The sequence below is a fragment of the Pangasianodon hypophthalmus genome, chromosome 14 (genome assembly GCF_027358585.1).
Source record: "Pangasianodon hypophthalmus isolate fPanHyp1 chromosome 14, fPanHyp1.pri, whole genome shotgun sequence".
Taxonomy (NCBI): domain Eukaryota; kingdom Metazoa; phylum Chordata; class Actinopteri; order Siluriformes; family Pangasiidae; genus Pangasianodon; species Pangasianodon hypophthalmus.
Window position 1 is genome coordinate 6,214,941 of NC_069723.1, and position 27,153 is coordinate 6,242,093.

Sequence of the window (27,153 nt, forward strand, 5' to 3'; positions counted from 1 at the left end):
GGCCACTGAATTCATTGTCATGTTAATGGAACCAGCTGAAGGTGACTTGTGCTTTGTGACATGGCACATTATCATGCTGAAAGTAACCATTATAAAATGCCATAAAGGCATGCACATGGTCAGCAACAATACTCTGATAAGCTGTGGCATTCAAGTGATACTTGACTGGTAATAAGAGGCCCAATGTCTGCCGAGAAAACATTCTGCACATTATACCACCACTAGCCTGAAACGTTGACATGAAGCAGATTGGGTCTATGGATTCAAATTCTGACCCTACAATCTGTATGTAGCAGCAGAAATGGAGATTCATCAGAACAGGTGACATTTTTCTAATCTTCAGCTGTCCAGTTTGAGTGAGTCTGTGCCCACTGTAGCCTCACTTTCCTGTTCGTGGCTGAGAGTGGAACCCAGATGTGGTCCTCTGCTGTTAGGGCCCAGGATCCGTCTCAAAGTTTGGCATGTTGTGCATTCTGAGGTACTTTTTCTGCTCCCCAAGTTTGTAAAGAGTAGTTATTTGATTTACCGTAGCCTTCCAGGCAGCTCAAACCAGCCTGGCCAGTCTCCTCTCATCAACAAGATGTTTCTGCCTGCAGAACTGCTGCACACTGGATGTTTTTGTTTTTCTGTATAAATTCTAGAGACTATTGTGCATGAAAATCCCAGGGGATCAGCTGTTTGTGAAATACTCAAAAAAATAAAATAAAAATAAAAAAAAAACCCTGTCTGACACCAACAATCATGCCCCAGTCACAGAGATCACATTTTTCCCCATTCTGATTGATGTGAAAATGAACTAAATCTCTTGAACTGTATCTGCATGATTTTACGCATTATGCTGCTATGCCTGGATAACTGCAAACGTGTACAAGTGTTCCTAATAAATTAGCTGGTGAGTGTACATAATGATATGTCTAAACACAGGGTATGCTGCTTCAGGTTACTCACGTGGCCAGACACGACTCTTATGTTTCTACTTGGATTCTTTCTGAGCTGTGAGGATCACTCTCACCTCGTAGGTCAGTTTAGCAGCTCTACAAAAAATCCTGCCTGCAACCCAAAATACACAGCATGTCCGAGTCACTTTCTGCAGTTGGGTCAATTCAGGGTCGAATCACCTTCTCAACAGAACCGTGCTACAGTTTCTCTGAGCTCTATGCACACTTGGCAAAAGTTTGTCACAGTATTTCTGACTGAGGAATGATGGAGAGACAATTCACTTGGTTTTTGGTTTGTTCACTTATGTGCAGTGTGAAGCCAAATGAAATATCAAACAACCTCAATTCAGCAAGCAGACTAAGAGGTGTGACCGCACCCAGATAGATAAGTTCCACTTTAAAGGGAAGCATCCCAGCTAAAACCTTCAAATGTCTGCCACTCCAGTCACATTCTGTCCAATCTTCATCACACCAGGATACAAACATATGGAACGACACGCTTTTCAAATGCAAGTCAACCTTTATTTTGGTTAGAGGGGAATGTTTGTGCAACACATTATTCCTGAAAAACATGGGCATCTGGAATGACATTTAAGTTACAGTTGCACACTGCTACCATTCATGCGACATTTTGTTCTTTGGTAGAACAAGATGAAACGCCCTTGGCATGAATCCTAAACTTAAAAGAAAAAAAAAAAAACAACTGTCATTATGTACTATTGAGAGTACATGTGCTCTATAAGATATAAAGAACTTTCTAAAGCGCTCCGTAGAAGGTTTCTAGGGCACTAGAAGTTCAGCAGCGTAGGTTTACCAACCTAGACTAAAGATTCAGCAGCAAATATTCAAATTTAAATTCAAATAGGTTTTATGCCTGAGGCGGCACATGCAGCGTTCTTCCTATCAGTAGTTTTACGCAGTTTGGTCCCCCACTCATGAACAGTGCACCAGGTCTTTGTAGTGTGCACTTGTGCCAGCACTTTTCTTATTTCTACCCCCCCCAGGCAGTCACATATACACACAGTCCACATCCGCCCAGTGTAGGCACTTCACATAGAAACAGGAACTTTTATAAAGAGCAACCTGACTTTGTGCCCTGGAGCTGTAACAACACATGAAATAAGGATTGTGTCAAATCTAATCTTCAAGCTTTACAATGTCTTAATTATGATAAGCAGTTAGCAGTTGACAAGCAAATGTATTAATTCACTTCAGTACTTATCCATTAACAATGTTGCATTTTAAAAAGCAGAGCATAAATTACGACTGGCTTCTACCCTTATATCACTGTAACTTGGATAGAATCAAAATAGCAGCTTCTTGGGGAGGGAAAAAAAAAAAAGTATAATGGCAAAAGCCTACCCAGAATTAGTTATTCACAATTAACCGACACAAGTCTGGGCTCAGTCACTGCAATCTGTATGTTTCAAGTCACAAAGCTCGGTTCAATTCAGCTTGCATCATTTAGCTGCTGTTGGCGAATGACTGACAGAGACCTTGGACTTTAAAATGTTGTGCTGCAATAACAAAGCCAATACAATAAATTATCTAGCTGTGGAAAGTAAGTGATTTTGGTCTGAATGCAAAATGACAACTGTTACAGCTATACACAGTTAAGTTGCTAAATATAAAAAGTTAATCCTCATCTTAGGAAGTTGTTTTCTCAAAACAAAAAAAAAAAAGGGGGGGGGGGAGGGGTTTGCATTAAAACAAAAGTTACATTAAAACAGCTAAAAACATAATTCGGCATCTTCTTCACTATGCCTGTTATCAAAGACAGTCCAAGGAACAAATACTTAAGGCTCTTAAGGGGTAACCAGTGAGGCTAACATACTGCATGTTATTCATGTCACCTTGAAACTGCTCAGTGTTTGCTCCATCAGTTACACCAAAGCCTGTGTGCAGTGTAAAAATACCTGCACTCAGCTACCAGATGGCCTGCTCTCATACGTACAGTCTAACGTCACTAGAAAAAATATGAATAGACACTGTAATGTGCATGAAGTGGGAAGATGACATGTAAGGAGGCACCAGTAGACCTGAGAAAGGGAGGCACTCGGCATACAAGACTATTCCCAAAAGCAGCGGACACCATTTAAAGTAAGTTCTAAGTAATCGATTGCTTTATTGATTATGTAACTTTACATTATGTAACTACAACCTGCTGTAGTCCCGTCCCGTCCCCGTCCCCCCCCAGAATATTAATTTACTTTTCTAGGTCTGAAAATCATTTTTATTGGTGGTATTCCTCAGGTTAAAAACCAAATGGCACCTGAGTTGAGCCCTCTCCAGAATCAGCAACAAATATCATAACTTGGTTACATTTATGGATCATTAGTTGCTGAAAAAAAAGAGAAGAATGGGGTTACTGATGGAGCAAACATGCAGTTCAGTCCACACCATCACCACATTCACACAAGGCTTATTACAGCCCTCAGTTACAGTAGTACAGCAAGGAGGCAAGTGTTCATATCACATCAGATTTAGCCTGTGGTCCTCTTTTATATTGCCATAAAATTTGCAAGTGATCCATTAATGCTCAAGTAAGGTTTTTCCCTGGACAAAACTGAAAAATGACCATAAAATGGAAAGGTTTCAAAAGGGCTGGCCTGGGTGGACATGTCCTAACCATCAGGATGATCACCTTGCTCTTTCCACGCATACATACTTCAATGGGGTTTGAAGGGTAGAAGCAGATCCTGATCGGGTTCACATACCCTGAAAGGTTGTAAAGTCCTGTAGTGAACTGTAACTAGCTTTAAAATAACAACTCAGAAACTCAATATTTCAAAATCAACACAAATAACACAAAAATACCAAACTATGCACCATGTGCACAGGTTTAAAATAAATTCCAGGGCTCCCAGGGTGTGTCTACTTCATGACAGATGGACAATATAACTAAACCTTATGGCATACCCAATAAAGTGAAAAGCCAACACCAATCACAGAGGGAACCAATATTGGCTGACACAATAAGAGAGAAAATATTTCACACTGAGAAAGCCTTACAGTAACAGTCCAATCAGAGTCTTGAGGCCAATTTATGAACATCAGCCTCAAGAAACAGTCTTGTCATAGGTGCATAACCCAGCGTTGATTTGCACTTTTTACTGATTCAAAGTTACAAGTGCAAATTAACATGTAAACATTGAAAGGGAATATCTGATCCCTGTGCCAGAATGCCAGAGCACGGCACAGAAGAAACAGTCTCACATTTTAGAAACATGGCACCTCTGTAATTCCTTCAGTAAGCTGGGAGTGTGGCCCATCAGTATTAGCACTTCTAATAAAATCAAGTAAACTACACCAAAATAAACTGGAAGAAATACAGCATGTCACATATCTGACATATACTGCACTGATCGATGAGTAGGTCTAGATGAAACTGCAGAACATAAACCGAAAAAGAAAAAAAAAACCACAAACAAACAGATGTTGCTTTCAACAGCTTTGACAGCAAATAAATATTGGATTTACACAGATTTCTATATAGATTTTTCCCCATAGGTTGATTCATAATCTAATCTACACAAAAAAGAAGAGCCATTTGAAACCTTGCACACAGTAAAATTGAGTAAACTGATGGCCATGACTTATTGGGGAAAACATACAGTAGATCACTTGCAAGACTGGAAACAAAAGAAGGAGGAGCAGAGATGTGTTTCTTATACTGAGTCTAACACTGAAGGATGACTCGCCTAAGCAGACCATTACTCATCTGTACCCTGGGTGATGAATGTGCACATTGCGACTATCATTTGACTCTTGAGCCCTGCTCATCTTCACCATCATGCCCGTGTTCTGCTCTCGAAAGCACGGCCCCTGATAATCTCCACCCACATACTCCATGGGTGGCATCAGGTTCATCTGGCCCGTGTTGCCTGCTCGAGTTCTGTTCTCTATGGATGCCCCAGACATGCCTGTGTGGAACGGAACACCCAGCTCTTGAGACCCTGAGCCATCACTATTGGGTGTAGGCAAGATGCCATTCCATGGTGGCTGCACGTAATGCCCGTTGCTATAATTCACAGCTCCAGACATGGCAGTGACGGGTGGTGAAGGTGTGGGCTTGTCTATAGGGGGCTTCAGATTAAATGACTGGCCCAAACACACATCCTGCGCATAGCTCATATTCTTGCTTGGAAAACCAGGCCCTGCTGTGCCATCTCTGGCCGGATTCTTCCCTTGCTGAGCGCCATCTGAGAGGGACTGGAGGTGAGACAGCTGCTGATTCCAGGGGTGCTGCTGTGGTAAGTGGGGCTGAGCCGGCTGCTGTTTCATATCGTGATAAGCATGTCTCATGTTCATGGGGGCCATATTGGGCAATGTCAGAGCAGCTTTGTCGGCGGTGCTGGCGAGGGCACAGGAGGGCAGAGGGTTGTGAGCACACACTCGAGAGCTGGCATCAATCAACAGGTTACGGCTGATGGGGCTTGGGTTGGCGATTTGGCCTTCACACACTGATGTGGCACTGGCACTGGCTCGTGCCTGGCAGAAGCGGCTGATCTGGTGAACGATGCTGCTCAGGTCACTGGGCTGCTTCTGGTGCAAGCTGGCCGCCATGGACAGAGGGATGGTTGAGGTAGACACAGTTACATTGGGCGGGGCGTCTGCATCGGGGAGCTTGGCACCAGGCATGGCATTGCTAGGGGCTGGAAGGCCTGGACCGGGGGTTTGAGGAATGGGCTGAGAATGGGGGAAACTGTGGGAGTGCTGCAGGCCAGCTGACTGAGGAATTTCAGGCAAGTGATGGAGGTTCTGAGAACCTGATTGCTGCTGCATGAGAACATGTTGATGGTTGAGAGCATGTTGTTGCACAGTCTGTTGTCTAGGCAGGCCAGGATGAACTGCTTGCTGATGGCCCAGGCTTTGCTGCTGTAGTAAACTGGGAGGGTGAGGCACAGCCTTCTGTTCCTGCATGCTCTGGGGGTGTGGAAGGGCCTGCTGGGGTTGCAAGCTCTGAGAACGTGGATGGTTCTTCTGGGTTTGCATGCTCTGAGTATGAAAGAGGTTCTTCTGACTCTGCAAGCTCTGAGAATGGGGGATGTTCTTCTGAGCCAAAAGCTGTGGCTGGTTGAGAGCCTGCATGCACGGAAGAGTCTGAGGCAGGTTTAAAGTGCTTGGAGTGCCGTAGGGTCCATTCTGTGGGTTCATGGCGATCTCAGGGAGGAAGCGGACTTGAGGATTCTCCAGGATTCTTTTAACAGGAACTTTGACTATGGCCAAGAGGCCAGTCCTGGTGCTGACCTGAGTAGGGTAGGGGCTGTAGCGCTGGCTAGAGGTGTCGAGACCGTTCACTGTACGGCGCAGGTGCTTCCTCTGAGGTACTTTCACGTTACTGGGAAAGATTTTTATAGTCAGCGGGTTGTTTGCAACTTTCTTAGCATAGGCATCCAACTCTGCTGGCGTGGGATACTGTGCAGATCGCATCTTCTGTGTAGTGTCCCCTAAGAAAAGTGGAAGAGGTGGCAGAGTAGCTAATGGTAAACTAACATCATTCAACTTCTTTTTTTATTTTGTGGATTTGTGTTTAAGTTTGTTTTTATATTTAGTGTTCCTATTTCAAAAAAAATCTAAACATTCTTATGTAGTTCTGTAACAACGCTTACATAACAACCATATAGGTATTTTTATGTGATATCACAAACCATAATAAAAGATAATTATTGTAATAAACATTTAATATTTTAATGTCCCTAAGCCAAAGTATAAACTATGTGAAATGCCCTCAAAAGTCTGTATTTTATGTAATATCTAAAATGTAAGCTTTCAAGTTTAATTTAATTGCAAGAGATTGTGGGCCTGTAAACGTAAAGCCGTGGATTGATTTTGTCCAAATTCCACTACTGTGTAAAGAATTCCTCCAATCACATCTTTGTCTTGTTTATTTCCTTTTTACTGAAATAATCAAATCAAGGTGTAATCTGATTGGTTTCCAAAAGAATCGTAATTGAATTTTTTTTTGTGAGGTTAGAATTACATCCCTGCTGATCCGCAGGTCATATAATGTAGCTCATATCTGGTGTATAACAAGCAACTAAACCAGCACCATGAGGAAACTGTGCTGTTGGGGTTCTGAAAGGGGATTATGGTGAGTCAAAAAGGTACTTACATTTCTGAGGTCCAGTGTTCATCTGCGTGTGGGTGAGAAGCTGGAGAGAGGGGGCTGATACCGGCAGACAGGCCAGCATGTCACATAGGCACTAATTCAACGGTCACACACTCCTTATTACACTACAAGACGACACGCAAGCAGAAAAAGAATGTTAATATACCTTACTATTTAAAACCACAGCTGTAGAAGCAGGTGTTCTGTCCTACATTAGACAGAAGCACACAACAATGATTCATTATAAGAAACTCCAACCTCCAGTCTGCTGAATTTGAATGGAACCACCATGAAGTACTCAAAAAGCACCACTTTTATCATATTCAAACTGTCTCTCTCTTCAGAAGGTGCATATGATCTGTGTAACAACACGTTCCTGGTAACCATTTCCTGTGAAACTATGAGTGATGTAAGATAAAATGGCTATATGTACAGCACGCACGCATCAAACAGGCACAATCTTATCTTACAGCTTATCACATTTGCTGGCCAAACTGTATTCAGTCTCTGATAGCCTCCACAGGTTATCAGCTTCCGGCCTCTGTTTTACCTAAACATCACTCCAGATCATGAACAAAAGTGGCCTTCCAACTGCCTCACCACCCATGCTCTTTATTTAAATATCCTGCATTTATCCATGACCTTTATAAATAGTTCTGTGAAACAGCTGGTGTCAGGGCCCACAGTGCACACCCTGCAGTGTGCGTCATTCTCCAGTGAGCATGGCAGGAGACGCTGCAGCGGGAACACAGGCCTCATGATCTCCAGCTGATTCCTCCACCCTGAGCTTATCCTCCATTTTAAGCCACAGACATGAATCTTTCAAGAACGCAATTAGTGTCGCATAGGCAGGCCTAGTCAAACCACTGTGTGCTGTTAAACCATAGCCTTACGCTTTCAGATGGAATTTGAAAATATGCATTAATATAACCTAGACCAGATTTAGAGCTCAGTGAGATGTATACCAACCTATTAAGCAACAATTCTTTACTGGGAATTCTTTAACTAGGAAAGCACTGGTCTGATATTGGATCAGGATGACATGTTGACATGTTCTATGCTGTGAATGATCACAAGACAGAACACAGGACATGACTTGTCTTAAAGCACGTCACCATCACACCTCTGAGTCTCCTCAGTGACTGAGCTCAGTATCGGGTATCGGTCATTACTCAGCGCTGATATCGATATCGTGCTGAAAATGGAAAAATGGGATTGGTGCATCCTTATTGTTCACTTAAACACATCACCAGAAAGTCAGCTGAATACTGAAAAGACCTAGCAAGAGATAGAAAATGGAGGTACCCATGAATGATTGACTAAGCTAGCTATTCGCAGATGTGTGTGTAAGAGCAGAAGTTAAATTAGTTATAGAAATCCGAGAGCAGTTTAGTGACTGAGCTCAAGCCAAGCAAACCAGCCTGATATTAACCCAACACTATTATCACCGACCAAACATTACACACAAGGGCTAGGGCTAGGGCTAGGCAGGGAACCTGACAGCTAACTAATGGGAAAGTTAATGTTAGCTGGCCGCCTCCAGCTGATCTGTGCAGGCCATTTAGCCAGCCAGCACTGGATACCCTGTGAGCGGACTAGCAAAGCAAACTTGGGCAGGAAAAATAGCTCACCAAGCAGACGGGCTTCGACATCTTATCTCAGCACTACGTGTAATTAACACCCTCTGCTAGTCTGTAGTCCGTATTATCCTACAGAATGGCAGGTTTGTCTCCAGTGAACCATGGTCACTGGTTTAGCTCAACGCTAAGACTTTGTTAGCTACAAATTCCTGGCTATCTTCACAGCTAGCGTTATTTTCCCCACACGTATTACGCCAAAACCCACCTTCTGCGCTCCGATTGGCTAGCAGTTTAAGCTTATCGGCAGTCAGCCAATCATAGCGCAAGAGGCATGATCGCACTAGCCAATCCTGAGGCGTGAAGTTAGAGCAGTCAGAAAACAGGTAGGAGAAAAATAACGCTCAATTCTAACAGCTATCCCAGGCTTCTTTGTGCTACCCTGTGTTGGTTTACTGCTCATGTCTTACACTCAAAATAGATCTCACACACTCAGAATGAACTGCGAATAAGATAAAACTTACTCTCCAGCGTAATATGCGATGTTCAAGTCTCAAAGCTGCATTTTGTGTCTTTGTCCAGCGCTCTTAGTTCCCCAGTGAAGCGTCGTTTGGTCGCTGAGTGTAGCCGCACCACGCGCATGCGCAGTGCGGTTTTCCCACGCATCTTCTTCTGTGAGGTGCAGAGAGAGTCGCTCTGCCACAAAGCGCTGCCCCTCTGCCGGAGCGCGCGCGAGCAACTTCAGATATTATTATTATTATACACACGCCACCTTTAATACAGTGTTTTTTCCTCTGTGGTAGGCTATATAGTACATTTAATATTTTTTTCATTGTTTTAAAGATTTGCCTTTAAAAGCATAATTCAGACATTGAGATCTTAACAAATTAGAGTACAAATATAAAAAATTCTAATCTGAAAAAAATGCAGATTTTAAAGATAAAGCCTCCAGTGGAAAAGCTGATGCTTTCAGAGTGGTCAAACAAATAAAAAAGTTTACATGTATCTCTCCAAAAGTAATGGAACAGTAAAGCCAGTTCGCTCTTTTTTTTTTTTTTTTCCTTTTTTTTTTTTTTGGCCATACATTTGGGTTTCAGATCAAAAGATCTCATATGAGACAATAGATGATTCAAACAACATAGAACATGGCACATTTTGTTTGAACCCACCCATTTTTAAGTGATCAAAAATACTGGAACATGTTACTGACAGGTGTTTCTTGTTGCCCAGATTCTTTAAACAGTTAACAGCTCGGAGTGTCTTGGTTTGATACTCCGGGTTTGAGCTCTGGGTTTCTCCTTCAATGACTGCATTTGTTGTTAAAAAAGAAAAAAAATCAACGAACGTGAAGACCAGAGAGCTGTCTATAGGTCTATAGGAGAAAAGTCAGTCATTTTGAAGCTGAGAAAAGAGGGAAAATCAATCAGAGCCACTGCACCAGCATTGGGCAATGTTTAGCCAAAAATTTGGAATGTCCTGAAAAACAAAGAAATCACTGGTGTACTAACAACCAGACATGGAACAATGTGGCCAAGGAAAACAACAGCAGTTTATGACAGAAACATTGTGAGAGCTGTGAAGAAAACCCAAAAACAGTCAGTGACATCACCAGCAACCTCCACAGGGTAGGGGTGAAGTCATCACCATCCAGCATTCAAAGAAGACTTCAAGAGCAGAAATATAGAGGCCATACCACAAGATACAAACCACTCATCAGCAGTAAGAAATGGAAGGCCACAAAAGTTCTGGAACCAACATTAACCTCTACCAAGTTGACGGAAAGCCAAAGTGTGGAGAAAGAAAGGACCCAATCTGCTCATGATCCAATACATACAACATGCTTTCATCAGTCAAGCATGGTGGAGGTAGTGTCATGGCTTGGGCTCGCATGGCAAAACTCCCCAAAACAAACTGAAAGAGGCTGTGGTACAAGTCTGGAAAAGCATCACAAAAGAAGAATGCAACAGTTTGGTGATGTCAGTGGGTCACCAACTTGAGGCACTTATTGCAAGCAAGGGATATGCAACCAAATATTAAGTGTTATTTACTTTAATTTACTTTAAGGCTATCTGTTACAATACTTTTGCTCACCTAAAATTCGGGTGATCTGCCACCAAAGGTGCCATGTTTCAGTTGTTTAACACATCTATATGTAAACATCAGGGAGTGAGAGCAGAAATTCCTATCTGTCGTCTCATATTCATGTCTTCAGTGTATAGCAAAAACAAAAGAATTGGCTTTGACATTCCAATACATTTGGAGGAGACTATAGCTATTTTTCTACACTTGAGTAGCCAGATGACTGTGATTGGCTAAATGCTGAATTGAACTACTGTTTTAAAGCACCTACCTGGAAATCTCAGCTGCTTTACTTTTGGCCTAATTTACGTAAAATCTATATGTTTGAGATTTTAATTTTGAGGTTTGTCTTTTGGGTTCTGAAATTTTAAAATCTCAAAATAAAAAGTTGTCATTTCAAATTATATGTTCAAAACATTGGCAAAAAAAGACATTTATTAAATATTCTACAGAAAAAAAATTATTTAATGTGACATATATGTAAACCAAATATATGAAGTCATATTCAAATAAGCTTCCATATCATAAAGCCATATCAGGTATGTGGCTAAATAAAGCCGTATCAGGTTCGGGTTGCAGAATCATTTTATTTTAGCATTGCTGACTATCCCTAGTGAGTTTGTTCCTCTCTAATATCACCATGGGACTAACACGCACTTCATATACAGGAGGGGATCTCACACTTTCTGCAGCCACAGACCCCGTCGAGTGTTAAATAAATAAATAAATAAACACACAAATAAATAAAAAGTTCCATTTATGAGAATTATCATAAATTATTCGGCACACTGGGAAACTATATTCCATCATATTCACTTTTATAGTTGCCATTAGGGCCTTTAATTATTTAACTTTTCAACCACAGGACTAAAGCCATTTTCCCTGAACTGTAGAATGTAGTATGTATAACATTAGCAGCACTTTTCCTAAAGACAGTTATGTACTTGATTGAAGTTATTGAGCTTTGTACTGAACCTACCGTAATCAAATGACCAGTCAGCTGGTTGTGTAAATAAATGATATCTATAACAACTATAGCAGCTTTCATAGTAGCTGATGATGATCTCCACCTCCATAGCATCATTAAAAATATATTAAAACCACTGACCCTTTGCTATATGTCTCGGGTGTCATTTTGAGAACTAAGTCCATACATCTCTGACCATGTATATATGGTGCTAGTTAAGGTGTATGGTCCCTGAGTCTCACAACAAGCATTTTATTGTACAATTGTCACTGACATTTTGTGCACATGACAAATAAACTAGAATTTATTATTATCATCATCCAAAAATTGTACTAAAATGATTATTTTACTTCAGCAGATTTTATAGAATATTTATAGTATCCACATTTTAGCAGTAGACGTGATGTAGAGTGGGGTGGGCGGGGCCAGCACTCACTGGGCGGAGTCAGTGTCAGTGGGCGGAGTCAGTATATCAGTGGGCGTGGTCAGACGTGTTTATGATTTAGTCTGTGAACGTAAACATTTCCGCATCAGGGCGGGGCGCGTGCGCTTGGGAGGCTTTCTTCCAGTAAACTATTTACGCTGCTGTCTGCGATCCGATAAAGTGAAACACACATAATCCCGAGCTGTCAGTTGATTTATCTGCAGTGTTTATTGCTCTAACACATGCGATTATGGGCAGCTGCTTGACTGTAGGACCGAATGAAGCCCTCGTTGTATCAGGTATGATAGCTAGCATCCTAGCCGTGTCATTTCTGCTGTAAACTAGCCAGCTAAGCTAACTGTCTCTGAGCTCTAAACTTAGCTAGCTGCTTAAAAATCTCCCGGAATATAACGAATGAATAAATGTATGTGTTTTTATAGATAAAAGGCGTGTGTTCGTGATCGGATGAGTTTGTTTTTTGCTTCAGTAGACTGGAGGAGACAGATGGCTGAAGCTGAGTTGTTGCTAGCTGTTCCGTGTTTGTGAATCAAAACAAGTTAAACAGTCAACAGCTCGAGAAGATCTAGTGATAATCTGCATGTCTTCATGGATTTATCCTCATAGACACAAGAGAGGGTTAAAAAAGCATGCAATCTATGCAGTCTGTGGTGAAGATGGAGTTGGAGACACATCTGTTATTTAATGTATAAATAAATGCATGAATAAGTGCATACATACACATATGAAAGCAAATTTCCACCAAACCTGCCAGCTTTCACTAGCTGATCATGAAACTGTGATCTCTTCTGTGATCTCAAACTGCACTGGACGAGAAACAGAACTGTTTGCATTTGATCATGTGTCCAGTGCAGATTGTTTTTTGTGAGATCTTGTGTATTTTAAGGCATTGTATTGGCCTTATCACCTTTTCCCCCATTCCCATTTTCACCGATTTCCCTTTGAAAATCAGCCCACTGAGAGTATGACATCACCGGAATGACGTCATGATCTTTAAGGAGCATCTGTTGCAATTATATTTTTAGATTTTTAATTAGATTGCTGTTGAAAGAGGCATGTGAGAACAACAGTATAGAGAAGAGGAAATGGGAACAGAAATGTGAGCAGGAGATGATTAAAAGAAAAAAAAGTTCATGTGCATGCTAATTTCCTGTTCTGTTGGCCATCTGGAATGTTATAGATAAAAATTGATCTTTTATTGAAGCCAGAGTCAAATTAGTTCATTATTAACAGCTTCATGATATCAGAGGTTGTCATTTGTAAAATGGTAAAACATTTCAGTTTATATTGCATGTAAAATGTTCTGTTAAATCAGAATTCCGTCCCAAATGATGAAACATTAAATGTGTAAATTGAGACCTGAAATAAAAACAGATATTAAACCATAAGAGATAGTCATATGAAGAGGTTTAAAAAGCACAAAATGCATATATGGTAAATAAATGAGACTTTTTAAGGAGGTTGTTCCACAGTCTTCTTCCGTTTAGCAAATGTTGAGCAAATCTGAGTGAAGCTTCTGGTTGTTGTTTTCTAGGTGGCTGTTGTGGGTCAGACCAGAAGACCTACGTGGTGGGTGGATGGGCGTGGGCATGGTGGTTCCTATCAGACGCACAAGCGTAAGTCTCTAATCGAAACATCTCATATGATTTAATTGTCTTAATTTATTTAATGAGTCACAAATAAACACAGTAACAATGTGTGTATCTGTTAAGTAAGGATGCCTGCCTGAAGTGCATTATTTTCGTATAACAGCACATTCTGGAGTGTTATTCCGCTTATACCACAGTTACTATGTTTAATTTATTAATGAACAACACATCACACTTTTTAACAGTTTGTAGTTAGGTTTAATGTTGTGGACATACAAGAGACGAGTTCGTTTGTGTTAATGCTTACGCCACACAGCCTGTCAGCGTAAACTCCTCTGTCCTGAAGACTTTCCTGTGCTGGGAAACACAGCACCGTGACTGTTACAGAGCGCTGACACCAGAGACGCCTTCCATAAATGTGTAGTAAATGTCTCCTAACGAAAACATCAACAGTTACAGGTTTTACTTTGTTAAACAATACATTTTATTAATCCGTTTATTGTTAGTCTTTTTATCTGGAGCGTCCGCCTTACAAGTGTGTATGAGCTGTTTCTGTAGAAACAAGAACATATTAGAACGAGTGCATTTTTAGATTAACCTATCGTTGTCTGAGTCGTGCTGTTATACAAAAATAATGCACACCTTCTGACCAACCAGAGTCAACAATTCACCCTGCTCTGGTATAACTAGTAATATCGTCATGCTGTTAAGATCAGTAGATGTTTTATTACACGGTTACTAGAAGGTTAATATTTTTCAGTTACAGATGTCTCTTTCTCAGGGGATTCAGAGCAGGGGTGGCCATGTTGTTCATTTTTATTCATATTTAGGCATCAGTAGGCCAGAAGTCACCAGTGTTTGTTTTTTTTTTTGGTTTGTTTTTTTTTTGGTTTGTTTTTTTCCAATCTTCCATTGAACAACCAGAGACGGAACAAAATCCTACTTACTGTTGGCTTTAAACAAAACTTTTTATCAGGTAAATGCACGTCACTGTGCTGTGATGCAGCTCCATGCTGTAACTCGATGCTGTAACTATATCATGTGCTACTCATTCTGAATCCCAGCCTCCACCGAACTACACGCATTGGCATTTACTAGGAAAGTTAATTAGAGTGCTTAGAGGAAAGATGATCTTTTCAGAATCAGATATGTGGAAAAACTTGACAAAAGCAAGCAAAATAAGGTCCAATGCAAAGCTGTCATACAAGCCTCATGCTTATTAGACACAGTCACCTCACAGTTAAACATATCGAGACAAAATAAAGATGCTAACCAGACTCCGGAATAATGTCTCTCATTCAGTGTGAGGAGAAAACACCGCACCTCATAGCCAAAATGCTGGCCAGTGACTTGGTGACATGATGTGCTACATCAGACACTTTCTTAAAAAAGGATAAAGATTATGGCCGAGTCATCATATATACTTGTTTGTGTTTGGGTATTAATGCGCTTAACTAGCTAACCATATTTTATTACATTATTTATTAGCCTACTCAGTTCGGTTTCAACCAAAACATGGGACTGGGTATGTACACTGAAACATCTGCTGTCTCGGTGGGCTAGATAATGGATTTATTATTTGTCCATATTATTTGTGATTGTATATCTCTATCCATGTCTGCTTATACTGCTGTTTCATCTTTATTTGGTTTATGCATGAAGATGGACTGAGTTACATCTCTGGTTCATGATTAGCTGCATTGACACAAATGTGTTCATCCAGAACATGGGTTTGTGATCAAATAATAATACATCTATAATCTATATAGACACCAAACAGCCATAACATTAAAACCAGTGACAGGTGAAGTGAACAACATTGAGTATTTCATTACAGTGGCACCTGTCAAGGACTGGGATATATTAGGCAGCAAGTGAACAGTCAGTTCTCAAAGTTGATGGAAAAATGGGCAAGCATAAGGATCTGAGCGACTTAGACAAGGGCCAAATTATGATGGCTAGAAGACTGGGTCAGAGCATCTCCAAAACGGCAGGTCTTGTGGGATGTTCCTGGTATGCAGTGGTTAGTACCTACCAAAAGTGGTCCAAAGAAGGACAACCTGTGAACCGGCAACAGGGTCATGGGCTCCCAACTCACTGACGTGTGTGGGGAGTGAAGGCTAGCCCGTCTGGTCTGATCCCACAGGAGAGCTACTGTAGCACAAACTGCTGAAAAAGTTAAGTTTGGCTATGATAGAAAGGTGTCAGAACACACAGTGCATCAAAGCTTGCTGTGTATGGGACTGCGTAGCTGCAGACCAGTCAGAGTGCCCATGCTGACCCCTGTCCACTGCTGAAAGCGCCTACAATGAGCTCATGAGCATCAGAACTGGACTATGGAGCACTGGAAGAAGGTGGCCTGCTCTGATGAATCACGTTTTCTTTTACATCATGTGGACAGCCGGGTGCGTGTGTGTCGCTTACCTGGGGAAGAGATGGCACCAGGATGCACTATGGGAAGAAGGCATGCTGGCATGGAGGCACCTTCCTAAACAATGTTGCAGACCAAGTACACCCCTTCATGGCAAAGGTATGCCTTAATAGCAGTGGCCTCTTTCAGCAGGATAATGTGCCATGCCACACTGCAAAAATTGTTCATGAATGATTTGAGGAGCATGACAAAGTGTTCAAGGTGTTGACTTGGCCAGATATGAATGTGAACATCTGTGGGATGTGCTGGACAAACAAGTCCGATCCAGGGAGGCCCAACCTCACAACTTACAGGACTTAAAGGATCTGCTGCTAACGTCTTGGTGTCAGATACCACAGCACACCTTCAGAGGTCTTGTGGAGTCCAGGCCTCGATGGCTCAGAGCTGTTTTGGCGGCACAAGGGGGACCTACACAATATTAGTCGGGTGGTTTTAATGTCATGGCTGATCAGTGTATACTGTTATGTGTTTATTTTAGACAGTTGTCTGGAACGTTGTACCACTATTTCTGAATATTATGAGATGAGTCATAGGAAAGCTTGAGCATCACACAGTGGTGGACCAAATCAAAAACTCCTAGACGTATCCGCGTGAGATGATGGGGTGGAAGTCGAGCATGAGCTCAGAGGATCATAATCGGTTTTATTATCCAGTTTATGCTTTTAATGTACTCCACAAGCTAATAGCAACCACCCTCTAAATCTTGGCAGTGGGTGTCACATGCAGTTATGTACTTCTACCACTTTAAAAGTCTAACTTAATAAAATTTATTGCCAAATTAAATGTATACTTATTGTCAAATTAAATATAATTTTTTTCAGATGAAAAAAGTGAATTCAAAAGTGAATTACTGAAAAAAGGACAGTATTATGGTATCTAAGAAGAAATATAACTGTAATATGTTTTAGCAGTTCTGTTTAAGTGACCTCATTTTAAATACTTGAAATATAAAATTTGAAAATCTAACCAAGTATAAGTGAACTGAGAAATATTTAGTATTAAATGTTTAATGAGAAATTTTAGAAATGAATTTATTTTATTGGAACAGTCAAATCAAATCTAATTAGAAAAGGGCAAATTTTTATCACTGTCATTAGACATTTCTAGCACACCACATGTTTATGTTTTACCGTTAATAGTAGCGCTGTCTGAGTCCATTATCTATAGATTTGAGAGGTTTACCCTCCGAATGCATGACTTTAGTAAAGCTTTAGTAAAGCACTCATTTAGAGTCCCTTTAGGAACTGAGAGCACAGTTCCCTAAAGATTTAGCTTTCCTTATTTATCTATCATTTTCTGTGGCAATTATATATGAGGCATAGTTACTGTTACCATCGAAGTTGATTATTTTTCAGTAAAAACATGTACTGTAGTGTTTTATTCCACTTACACCAGAGCAGTTTGCCAGTGATTACAATTTTTAATTTATAAACAAATGCCTAGTCTTATGCTTTATATAATTAGTATACAGTTAGTATATAGTTCTATTTAATGTTGTAACATTAACAAAACACGTTAGTTACTGTTATCTCACTTACATTATAGGAGCTATAAACAGTTTATAAGAGCAAAGAGAAACAGAGAAACTGCAAAACACAGCGTCTCCTTCCTTAAGACTCTCCCATGATGGAAACAGTAAAGGAGCAGCTTTACCTCAGATTGTTACAAAGCGCTGACACTGGAGACTCCTTCCAAAAATGCTAAATACACATCTTCTTAGAGAAAGAGTCACCATTTCTGTTAAATAAAATCTGTTTAATATTAGACTTGGGTTACACAAGTCCATGTGAATTACTTGTTGCTATAGAAACAATAACATAATACAGGTTGACCCAAAGGACTCCATATATATATGACTGTGTACGCCAGCACCATGTCGGCTGTGCCTTCATCAGTGGATGTTCGTGGACGTCCACTTCTCTGTTGGTCCGCAACACTTCCAGTCTTTTTTAATTTGTTAATAAGTTTGGCAGCAGTGTCATGTGTGTGATGTGCTCGCCATGTTTTCTGTTAAAGTCCATCGCAACCTTGCGACAGCTTCCTGATCCTGCCATGAGAATGATTGTCAATGTCAAATGTCAAAGGCATTCTTAAAGGCTATCTGAAAAAAATATATAATATAAACTAAGTATGAAAAAGTTTGGATGACATTTTTTCTAAAAAGTGTAAATTTCCTGTATGTATGGAGACTTTTGGGACAGCCTGTAGAATAAGCACATTAAAATTAACCTGTGATTTGCTTCGTGGCTGACAGTACCATCAGAGCTGCTGTTACAGAATATCAATCAACATGCGCTGTGGTAAAAACTGTAATAAAACATAAGAAACTCTAGGTGTTCAGAACCGTTTGACGAGCATTACAGCTCTTATTATACTTATTTTTCCCATCATCCAGAGGACGCCATAGTAATGTGCCTGCATTACATACCAAATGACTTTGGCCTTACATAACACGTTTTTTTGTTTTTTTTTCCCCCACAGACTTACACTTGAGATTATGACCTTACAACCCAAGTGTGAAAGTGTGGAGACGGCAGAAGGAGTGGCCATTACAGTCACCGGAGTGGCTCAGGTACACAAAGACATGATGGCAGTAGGGGTGTAACGATGCATCACGAGGCAAAAAATTTTTTTTACAGTGTGCATCGTGGGAATGTGTGATTCACATTGAGTGCATCAGCATTCTATTAATAATGCAATTGCACTGTTTGAGCACCAGAGGTCCCACTCTGTCTATCCCATAAAATATATAGCGAGCACGCTGACCGATAGCTCCGGATCACAATGACTGACACGCATTAAAGGTTATATGGTTACGCAACTAGGTTATAACAGTTAAAAAGAGATCTTTGGTAGCTTTCAAACGACAGTAAACCCGTGCCGCTGCCATCTACAGTGCCTGAGAACGAGGCTGGCTATGGAGTGCTATTTCCGTTTAAAATAACACCTCAGACGCTGCTACAGAGCTCATGATGTTTCAATCAGTCATTTTCCCCGGGTCAGACACTTTGTTTATTCAATCAAGTTTTTGGGAGAATTTAAAACTTTATTTCTGTTTTTTTTTTTAATTTATTTTTATTTATTTTTTAAGATACCTGTAGTACATTTTGTTTACAATATTAAATCTCTATTCTCTGCAATTCGTGATTTATTTAGTTTTACACAGACAAAAATGCACATTGTTTTGCATTGTTTGTTACACAGAAATAAGTCATGATTTTTCTACATCGAAATTTGGTTGAAAATATTGTGAGAGTTGAACTGAATTGTGAAGCCAGTATCGTGAATCTGATCGCCTCGTGACCAGAGTGTATTATTACACCCCTAGATGGCAGTGTAGTATATTCACATCTTCATTGCTAGTCACATAATATAAACACAAGAATATTTAACGTGCATGTGGATTAATAAATATTTGCCATCCCTCTACCCTGGCATTGATTAGGTGAAGGTTATGACTGACTGCGACTTGCTGGCTATTGCTTGTGAGCAGTTTTTGGGGAAGTCTGTTATGGAAATCAAGGCTGTGGTACTACAAACGCTGGAAGGGCATTTACGCTCAATTTTAGGTGAAACATTTACTACAAATATTCCGTTATACTTTTTGATTTTGTTGTTTTATACTTTAGGCTTTAAAAATATTCTGTTGCTTGTTTTTAATAATTCACAGGCACTTTAACAGTTGAACAAATCTACCAGGACAGAGACAAATTTGCCCAGCTGGTGCGTGAGGTTGCAGCGCCTGACGTGGGTCGAATGGGCATCGAGATCCTGAGCTTCACCATCAAAGTGAGTTCTGAAGCTGCAGTGAAGATATGGTGTGCAGACTTGCATCAAACATCACTGCATCCAAAATAATTCCTTTCATTCTTTTATACTGATTACGACTGATGTTTGTATTTTTGCTATGCTCAAGGTCATGTCTGCTCATCAAGACACATTTGAAAACATAGATCATTTATAAGTCTAGGTCATTCTGAATGTTTCTAAACCCAGCATTTATCTAAATCTCAAACAAGAAAGGTTCTGGCTTTGCTCATCCTTCTGGGCAGTCTGGAGAAAACATGCGTCCTTGCTACATCACATATAAGGCCTTATCTTATTGGTTGCGATTTGAAAAGTCCATTGTAAACTGGGAGCTGATCTTTGTGAACGCAGTGGCAAGGCATCAAATTCAAGAAACGCACGTCATCCAGAGAAGCTCTCTCCATAAGAGAAACAATGGCTTCACCTGGGCAAAGCAGTTTTGCTGCTAATCATTCGGAAAACTACCACAAATGTCCAGTGAAAAAGGTCAAAATCAGCTATGCAAAATTTTTGCTTTTATAAATGAAATGAATGAAAAGAAGCAGTTCCGGTAGTGACATTAAGACTTCTGGATCCTACTGCAGTAATGAGTGAAGCCTGAGTAATAGTCAAAGATACAGTTCCAGAATTATTGGTTGAAATAAATTTATTGTAAGAAACTAAAAAACAACCCTTCTCAAAAAATATGATGCTGACTGTAAGTACTGGTGTTTTTCTGCAGGATGTGTATGATAAGCTGGACTACCTGAGCTCACTGGGGAAAACGCAGACGGCTGCTGTGCAGAGGGACGCACACATCGGTGTAGCTGAGGCAGAAAGAGATGCTGGAATTAGAGTGAGAGCTTTTTATCTGTGATAGTTCTAGCCCAGAGCACTGTCTCTATTCAATAATGGCTTTCATCAAACATACTCTTCCGGTTGCCCTGCCCAGGAAGCCGAGTGCAAGAGAGAAATGATGGATGTCAAGTTCATAGCCGATACCAAAATGGCCGACTCCAAGAGGGAGCTGGAGCTGCAGAAAGCGGCATTTAACCAGGAAGTGAACACCAAGGTTAGGTTAAGTCCTCAGAAACTGTTTATGCACCAAAGGTACAGGAAACACAAGAACAGGAATTAGCATAAGAACATCTCACATACATGCAACAGCATATAGCATGTCATGTTACAAAACAGTGCAATCAAAAAAGATATAGTTAAACTGAAGTTTCATAGTGTGAATGAATGAGTGCTACACAATAGGAAGTGATAAGTAAAAGCAATTTCATTTATTATTTTAAAAAATATCGTCCTGGTTTTATTCAGCCCCGAGACTGTGATGTGCTAAGGCTCATGTGCCTGAGTTAAGTAAGAAATAAAATCTGAAGAAAGTGCTGATTATTTTGCTATATTTTTTTCCCCCCTTATACTCCTTATATTTGCAATATACAAGTCCATGTGACAATTGTTATTAAAGAAAATGTAACGTATTACAAATAGCGCATTGATATAATCCTGTGATTTGCTTTGCAGCCAGCACTACTGTCAGAGCTGCTATTATAGAAAAATTAATCAACACCTTCTGACCAATCAGAATTGAGAATTCAACAGTGCTGTGTTTATAAGAATTTAATTACACTATGCAAAAATGTGAGCTCGAATAGGTCAAATATCCACTGACCATAATATCCACTGCTGTTTGTGACTGAGCAGAAAGCAGAGTCTCAGCTGGCGTACGAGCTCCAGGCAGCGAAGGAGCAGCAGAAGATCCGTCTGGAGGAGATTGAGATTGAAGTGGTGCAGAGGAAGAAGCAGATTACCATCGAGGAGAAGGAGATCGACAGGACAGAGAAGGAGCTGATCGCTACAGTCAAGCGTCCTGCCGAGGCTGAGGCTTACAAACTGCAGCAGTTGGCTGAGGGCCAGAAGTGAGTTCACTTTTAAATGAAGTTGCGTCTTGGGCATCTTGCTGCAATGCAAATACAATCAATTGTGTTTGTTCTCTGTATAATTGAAGTGGCAACGTTTGAAATGACAAAGAAGCATTTCTTTTGCGCAAAAGGATAAAGAAGGTGTTGATCGCACATGCTGAGGCGGAGAAGATTCGGAAGATTGGAGAGGCGGAGGCCAAGTCTATTGAGGCGGTGGGCAAAGCCGAGGCAGAGAAAATGAGGCTGAAGGCAGAAGCCTACCAGCAGTATGGAGACGCAGCCCAGACTGCTCTGGTCTTAGAGGCACTGCCAAAGGTGAAGGAACTGTTTTTGGAATTTGGCTTTAATTTTATTGCTTTAATTCTGTCTTCAACACTCAAACCTCTGATTTTGTGGATCTGATAAGTAGGATGAGATTGATCAGATTGAGATTGAAGTAGTAAACTTCCAGAATGAGCTGAATGCCTGAACTCCTTCGTATTCTGATTTTGTTGAAAATGTGCTGATCTCTGAGGTTGTGTGTGGATTTGCAGATTGCCGGCAAAGTGGCTGCACCTCTGGCCAAAACCAGTGAGATTGTGATTCTAAGCGGCGAAGGCAGCAAAATGACAGGGGAGGTGAATCGCCTACTGGCTGAGCTGCCTGTGACCGTCAATGCACTTACAGGAGTGGATCTGTCCAAGGTGAGAATGGATGCAATTAGGCTTTAAATGAAGACACAGCAGGCAGGAGTTTCAGTTTCTCCATGGCCATGTCAACAACTGCATACTAGTGTACTAAGAACTATGTTAGATTAGTTCATGAGCTGTGGAAGAAAAGCTAAGGGCTTTGCAGGACTTGGCAAATGCCACTGATCAGCTGCTTATAACTACATCCAGTAACATTTTATCCTGAGTCACGACACAGATGCAAGCGACACGTCATGCCTGAGGTCATATGCTGTCATACGTTGTATTAGAAGTAAATGTCCAGTAATATAAGAATGTTCTGTTACCATTATCAGTAATTGTCATAAAATTTGATGTCATAACAGATTATGCCATATGCTACGATTTGCTAAGTGTGCTCTAAGCATATGGCTTAAGACAGATGTTATTACACATACTGTATGACAGTTGTCATAATGCTGACAGTCACATGTAAATCGTGAAATGTTGTAACAATGTGACACCACTCACTTTTCCTGGCTCCGCCCTCCATTCACAAACCAGCGTATGACCACGCCCCCTCTTGAAAAACGACCTAATCAAACCTAAGCACAGATTAGTCATCACAGGTAGATGATGATATTTCTCATTTGGAGAAAGAAAACAGATAATGTAATTTTAGACTGTATGTCTAAAATAAAATAATAATATCCAAAATAACATTTAAATTTTACTTAAATTTTCTACAAATTAGAAGATTAACAGCAGTTCACCAAACATTTAAAAATATGAGGATAGTGATAGTCTACAAATTTAATTAGCGAAGGCAGGCACGTAGTGATCACATATAAGAAAAAGAGAACAGTTTGTTGACTATATTATAAAAGCACTGTACTAGAAATATTTTGAAATGAAAACTAGTCAGCTATGTACTCCTGCATCTTGTTTCTTCAGCAGTCCCATGTGGTTAGGGGGATGATGTGAACCAAATGTGAACTTAAGAGTTTACAAAGGCCAAAGAAGCATATAAATACTGTTTTATATTCGGGAACAGCTTTAAAATGTGTAGGGGAAACCAGTGCGATCAGTGAGGAACAGGCTGCCATGATAACCATGATGTAAACACATGGTTTTACACATAGAGTAGGATATTGTTATAATTATTTTAACAAAATACATTACAATAAAGATAAAGCAAAGTAACCCCTTTAATATGAATGATAAATAATTAAATAAATAATTAAATAAATAGTGCACAGGTATGTAAGCAGGTGCAGTGGGTAGAGTTGCTGCCTTACAGCTCCGGTTCGAGCCTGAGTTTGGGTTTCTGTCTGTGTGGAATTTCACATGTTCACGTGTTCATGTGAGTTTCCTCCGGGTTTTCCTGTTTCTTCCCATCTCCCAAAAACATGTCGATTGGCAACACTCATAATTATCCCTAGGTGTGAGTGTGTGATCATCCTATCCAGGATGTATTCCCGTCTCATGCCCAGGTTAGAGTCTGGATCCGGGATAAAGTGGTAACTGAAGATGGTATGACTGAATGAATGAACAAACATTAACAAATCTCGCTCAGAGTTATTTTTAAGCAGTAACTTTTAAGCGTTAATGCCACATACCTAACTAGCTAAATAAGACAAATTTATTTATGATGAGTTATTTAGGTTCAACTAAATAAACTGAAATTGTCATGATGTGACAACACAATATATGGTCAGTATTATGACTTTTGTTGTACAGTATGTGTATCTTAATCCATATACTAATTTAGCATATGACAATCTGTTTTACATCGAACTTTATGACACCTATCATTACTGTTACACTGTTATATTACTGGACATCAACTTATAACATCAGCATCAAAATATACACAATAAATTGCAATATTTAAAAATGTATAGACCTGATGTCACTAATAAAATATAAACAAAAAAGCAAACACTTATGGCATAGTTATAAGGCTCAGACTTTGGTGGCTCTGTTTTAATTTAATCTTTTATGTTTTCCTCAGAATATTTGTAGTAGTTGATTGAATTACACAACTTGCATTTTGTTTTTGTGACCTTTCAGAAATTTGCTTAAAAATTGCCTAAACGGTTTGACGCACACTTTTCTGTGATCGCACATTTCATGACTAATAATTATGAAGCAAAGCATCAGTGTTTATTTGATGATCTTCCCCTTCCCCAGATCCCTCTGCTGCAGAAGATGACCAATGCTCAAGCCTGAGATGTGATCAGATTAGATCCCTCTTCCTCTCAATATGTTTTATGCACTCACTATGAATGCCTTTGGAACACTAAAAGTTAAAATAGTGAAGTTCAGAAATGATTTTTGATACCTCTGGTGCCTTAATGTTTTATAGGACCAGAACATTTGCATGTACTGCTGCTCCTCATTTCCTGTTCATGTTTATATGTTGTTGTTATTTATTTGTGATTGATTGGTACATACTGAAAGATACAGACGTACAGATTTTTCATTGTACCATTGTATTTTATATGCATGTGAACCCATTTCATCAGTTACAGTTTTTTTTTATAGGACATTTTTTTAATTATATTTTTAGCTGCCTGTAGAGCAGCTGCTGATGTTACAGACCTTACACTATTCAGGAAATGCTAAAATTGCCACTTGCATTAAAGTCTACAGAGTACTATTTTAAGGCAGTGAATTCTCTGGTCTTACAGATAACTTCTGTTGTGCTTGTAGATGCAATCAACCAAGTGCTACTTCTTCTTCTCTCTTTCAGCCTATATTGTTAGCTGAATAATTATCTGGATACGAACTCACAAGTCAAACTCAGATATTCCTGCATGGAATATTATCTTTTGCTAATGTTTAAAATTGTTCGACTGACTCTGTGTTTCGTTAGTCAATGACATTTTAACTGTGATGTGTTTAAGGATTAATGCACTGTTTTGGAAAACACAGCCAGTGTTGTGAGTTTATTTTTTCGCTTTAGAAGGCAAATGGAAAGGGGCATGATGTGTTATGGAGCTGGAGGTTTTCTTTATAATGAAATGCAGCGATCAGGGATGGTGAAGGATTGCAGAGTCTAATGTCACTGGTCTGATTCTAGTTACAAGTCCCAGGATGCCCATCTGTCAATCTGATAAATATGTGACCTATCAGAATTTGTTAATGCTACTATATTTACATTAGGCACAGCAAATTGTTTTTAGTCTCAAATACAGTATACATTCCAAATAAAGCGCTGAGCAGTTGAGGGAAAAGGACCTCTCTGGTAGCGCTGCTGTTTGAACCGACAACCTTCCCTGTTACCACTGCAGAACCTTATCCACAGAGCTGCCACTGTAAATGTATTTGTGAATTTATTTTTGTCACATTATATGTATAGTCATAAAAGTTTCTACATGGTATATGTGATCTGTCACTGTGAAAGTTATGTCCTTTTTTTCTTTTAGAATTTGTTAATGTGTGTTGTGCCACGCTCAGTTGTGCTGTGAGTGGAAGTAAGTTATATCCTTGTTGTATTATTTTTCTTATAAACTAATGTTGACTACAGACAATGAAGCCAAGAAATCAGTCATTTGTTCTTAGGTGATTCATTTATGAGACTGAAAACCAAAACCACACACACACACAGACACAGTACACATTAGTGGCAATCATTTTGCTTTATTGACAGAACATTTGCTTAAACAAGTTCATACAAAAGAGCAAGGGAAAAAAAAGTCAGCATTTAAATTAAAGTAAAGGTTTTCTGCAATCAGACTACATCTGTTTCAGGGTTGATTTATGTTAATACTGCATTTATACTGAGCTTTGGTCTCTACTTAAAAGTCAGGACTGTTAAAGCCATAGCATTATGAACCCATACATCATTTTAGATGATATGTCATTTGTATGGCATTTTCCTCTGAAATGTATTATGCTTTCGAAACTAGGAAGTTTATTCAAAGTTAAAACACAAAATGTCAAAATGTTTTGTGTCATATATTAGACCTTATCCTAAAATGTACCAACATTTTTCCTAACGTTTAACTGTGCATGGATCTTTTGCATGTGTGTTCAAATAAAATAAATGTTAAGTGCTCAGATTTCAGTCTGTATGAATTCATTCTAAGATGAGTAACAGGACCAGCAAAAAACTTTTACGCCTGAATAATGAAAATAATGTGATGCTCTGTAAACTGGAAGCTTCCAATTTTAGAACCTGCAGAGAAGCAAATATAACATTTCCTTTTTTTTTTTAAATGTTTTATGTGATACAGCAACTGTGTGGTTAAGACAGGTCTAGATGGGCACTATGAACAAGTTTCTGTCACTCCAAACATTGACTTTTTAAACAATTAACCGCTAATGCTTATTTAAGCTACTACTAAAACAGTAATAAATCAGGCAGATAACCAGCTAACTGTCAGTATTAAACTGAACAGCAGCTACATCACAGAGTATCAAGGTCTTTCCTCCAAACAGGAAAACTTATGTGGGCTAATTTGGCAGAAACAATACAGCTAACAATACAGTTCAGTATAACAAACACTCAAAAATAAGGGAACTAATCTGTACCTGTCCTTGTCACTGGGATGGTACCTTATCTTTTGTACCTTTAATATGTATCTTTCACCTGGAAATGTGGAATCATTTATGGAATTTAAACTGGACCATAGTTACCTTTTAGAGTAAA

At 39.7% G+C, this 27,153-nt stretch overlaps 2 protein-coding genes across 4 annotated transcripts; one reads left to right on the forward strand and one right to left on the reverse strand.

Moving 5' to 3' along the window:
- Nucleotides 1-1,438: 1,438 nt before the first annotated feature.
- Nucleotides 1,439-9,342, reverse strand: fam222bb (family with sequence similarity 222 member Bb). Of its 2 annotated transcripts, none has more exons than XM_026924885.3 (3): nt 9,152-9,342; nt 7,054-7,175; nt 1,439-6,388 (listed from the first exon to the last, which is right to left on the reverse strand). In XM_026924885.3, the coding sequence occupies exons 2-3, from the start codon at nt 7,130-7,132 to the stop codon at nt 4,656-4,658; spliced, it is 1,812 nt and encodes a 603-aa protein (XP_026780686.1). In that variant the 5' UTR covers nt 7,133-7,175; nt 9,152-9,342; the 3' UTR covers nt 1,439-4,655. The 2 variants fall into 2 exon arrangements, with proteins under 2 accessions (XP_026780686.1, XP_034166718.1); XM_034310827.2 differs by lacking the exon at nt 9,152-9,342 and adding an exon at nt 8,682-9,145.
- On the forward strand, nt 5,162-26,563 carry flot2b (flotillin 2b). 2 transcript variants are annotated; one of them, XM_053239618.1, is made up of 11 exons: nt 5,162-5,191; nt 13,650-13,731; nt 18,617-18,707; nt 19,581-19,704; nt 19,806-19,924; nt 20,664-20,777; nt 20,874-20,993; nt 21,632-21,846; nt 21,981-22,164; nt 22,383-22,532; nt 24,690-26,563. In XM_053239618.1, the coding sequence occupies exons 3-11, from the start codon at nt 18,633-18,635 to the stop codon at nt 24,726-24,728; spliced, it is 1,140 nt and encodes a 379-aa protein (XP_053095593.1). In that variant the 5' UTR covers nt 5,162-5,191; nt 13,650-13,731; nt 18,617-18,632; the 3' UTR covers nt 24,729-26,563. The 2 variants fall into 2 exon arrangements, with proteins under 2 accessions (XP_053095593.1, XP_026780513.2); XM_026924712.3 differs by lacking the exon at nt 5,162-5,191 and adding an exon at nt 12,184-12,396.
- Nucleotides 26,564-27,153: the final 590 nt, after the last annotated feature.